This window comes from Protobothrops mucrosquamatus, unplaced genomic scaffold (genome assembly GCF_001527695.2).
Source record: "Protobothrops mucrosquamatus isolate PMUCROS unplaced genomic scaffold, P.Mucros_1.0 scaffold303, whole genome shotgun sequence".
In the NCBI taxonomy this organism is placed as follows: Eukaryota; Metazoa; Chordata; class Lepidosauria; order Squamata; family Viperidae; genus Protobothrops; species Protobothrops mucrosquamatus.
In genome coordinates, this window is record NW_015386645.1 from 527971 (window position 1) to 529083 (window position 1113).

General features: G+C 36.9%; 1 protein-coding gene across 1 annotated transcript in view; it reads right to left on the minus strand.

The window, feature by feature from the left end:
- The window catches only part of LOC107286618 (vomeronasal type-2 receptor 26-like), an 11086-nt gene that overhangs the window by 5369 nt on the left and 4604 nt on the right, over positions 1 to 1113 (minus strand). The window contains exon 5 of the mRNA XM_015815011.1: positions 314 to 440. Within this exon, the coding sequence (XP_015670497.1) occupies positions 314 to 440 (127 nt within the window). The remainder of the gene's footprint in view (positions 1 to 313; positions 441 to 1113) is intronic.

The window sequence follows — 1113 nt, forward strand, 5'->3', positions numbered from 1 at the left end:
ATATATATATATATATATATATATATATATATATATATATATATATATATATATATATATATAAATTTTAAAAAAATAAATATCTCAAAGGTATTTATGAATCATTCTACAATGAAAAAGATAAACCATTCATATTGTATTGAACTAAAGATAGGAAGGACTTAAAACAGGATGGATTCAATATTCCCTTCATCACACAATTTTCACATTCATCTGATAATAAATCATTGGGGAAAAGTACACATGGTTAGGAAATTTGAGTGTGATATCTAAGCGATGGAGGACATCCAGTATCTTTCACAGTTTCTCTTACCTGTCTGATTTGTGATCTCTCTCTGTGGACATGGGATGCAATCATAGCAGCAAAATGGTTTTCCTTCTCTTGAGGTCTTTCTGTAACCTGAAGGGCAATTATCATTACACAAGGAGAGAGGTGATGCCTGCCCATGAAGGAAATAAAAATAGTTTGGAATGTTTGGAAATTATATTCTCAGATTGTCATTACAAAATTTTGAGATTGTGGTGCTAAATAGCATCTTCCTCACTTTCCTGACTTAGATAAAATAGCATTCAGAAACATAAATAATTACAGGCCAATTAATCATACAACTAATACCATCAGGCTAAAAGAAGATGAACTCCTTAGTCTACATATCAACTAGATGTTTCAGCTTTTGCAGGCAATGCTTCTTGTAGTTCCCATTCATTATGAACTTAATGGCACATCTTTTATTATTGCAAGGTTAATCTATGAATGTCACCAGAGCTAAAGTTACTCTCCCAAAGTATACAGATTGAGTTCCACTGTACAATTTGTCACCTAGCTTACCAACTGACTCCAAATATCACATGGATATTGAATATATCCCTAGAAGGACTCAGATTCATCAACAGTTCCTATGATTGAACCAAAACCAATGATGCCCTTGACGTGATGGCCCGGTGTCTGGAGGCCGTACGGGTCTGGATGGGGAGAAACAGACTCAGGCTCAACCCTTCCAAGACTGAGTGGCTGTGGTTGCCGGCTCCCAGGTATGGTCAGCTGACTCCATCGCTGACTATAGGGGGCGAAACTTTGGCCCCCTCGGAGAGGGTACGCAACTTGGGGGTCCT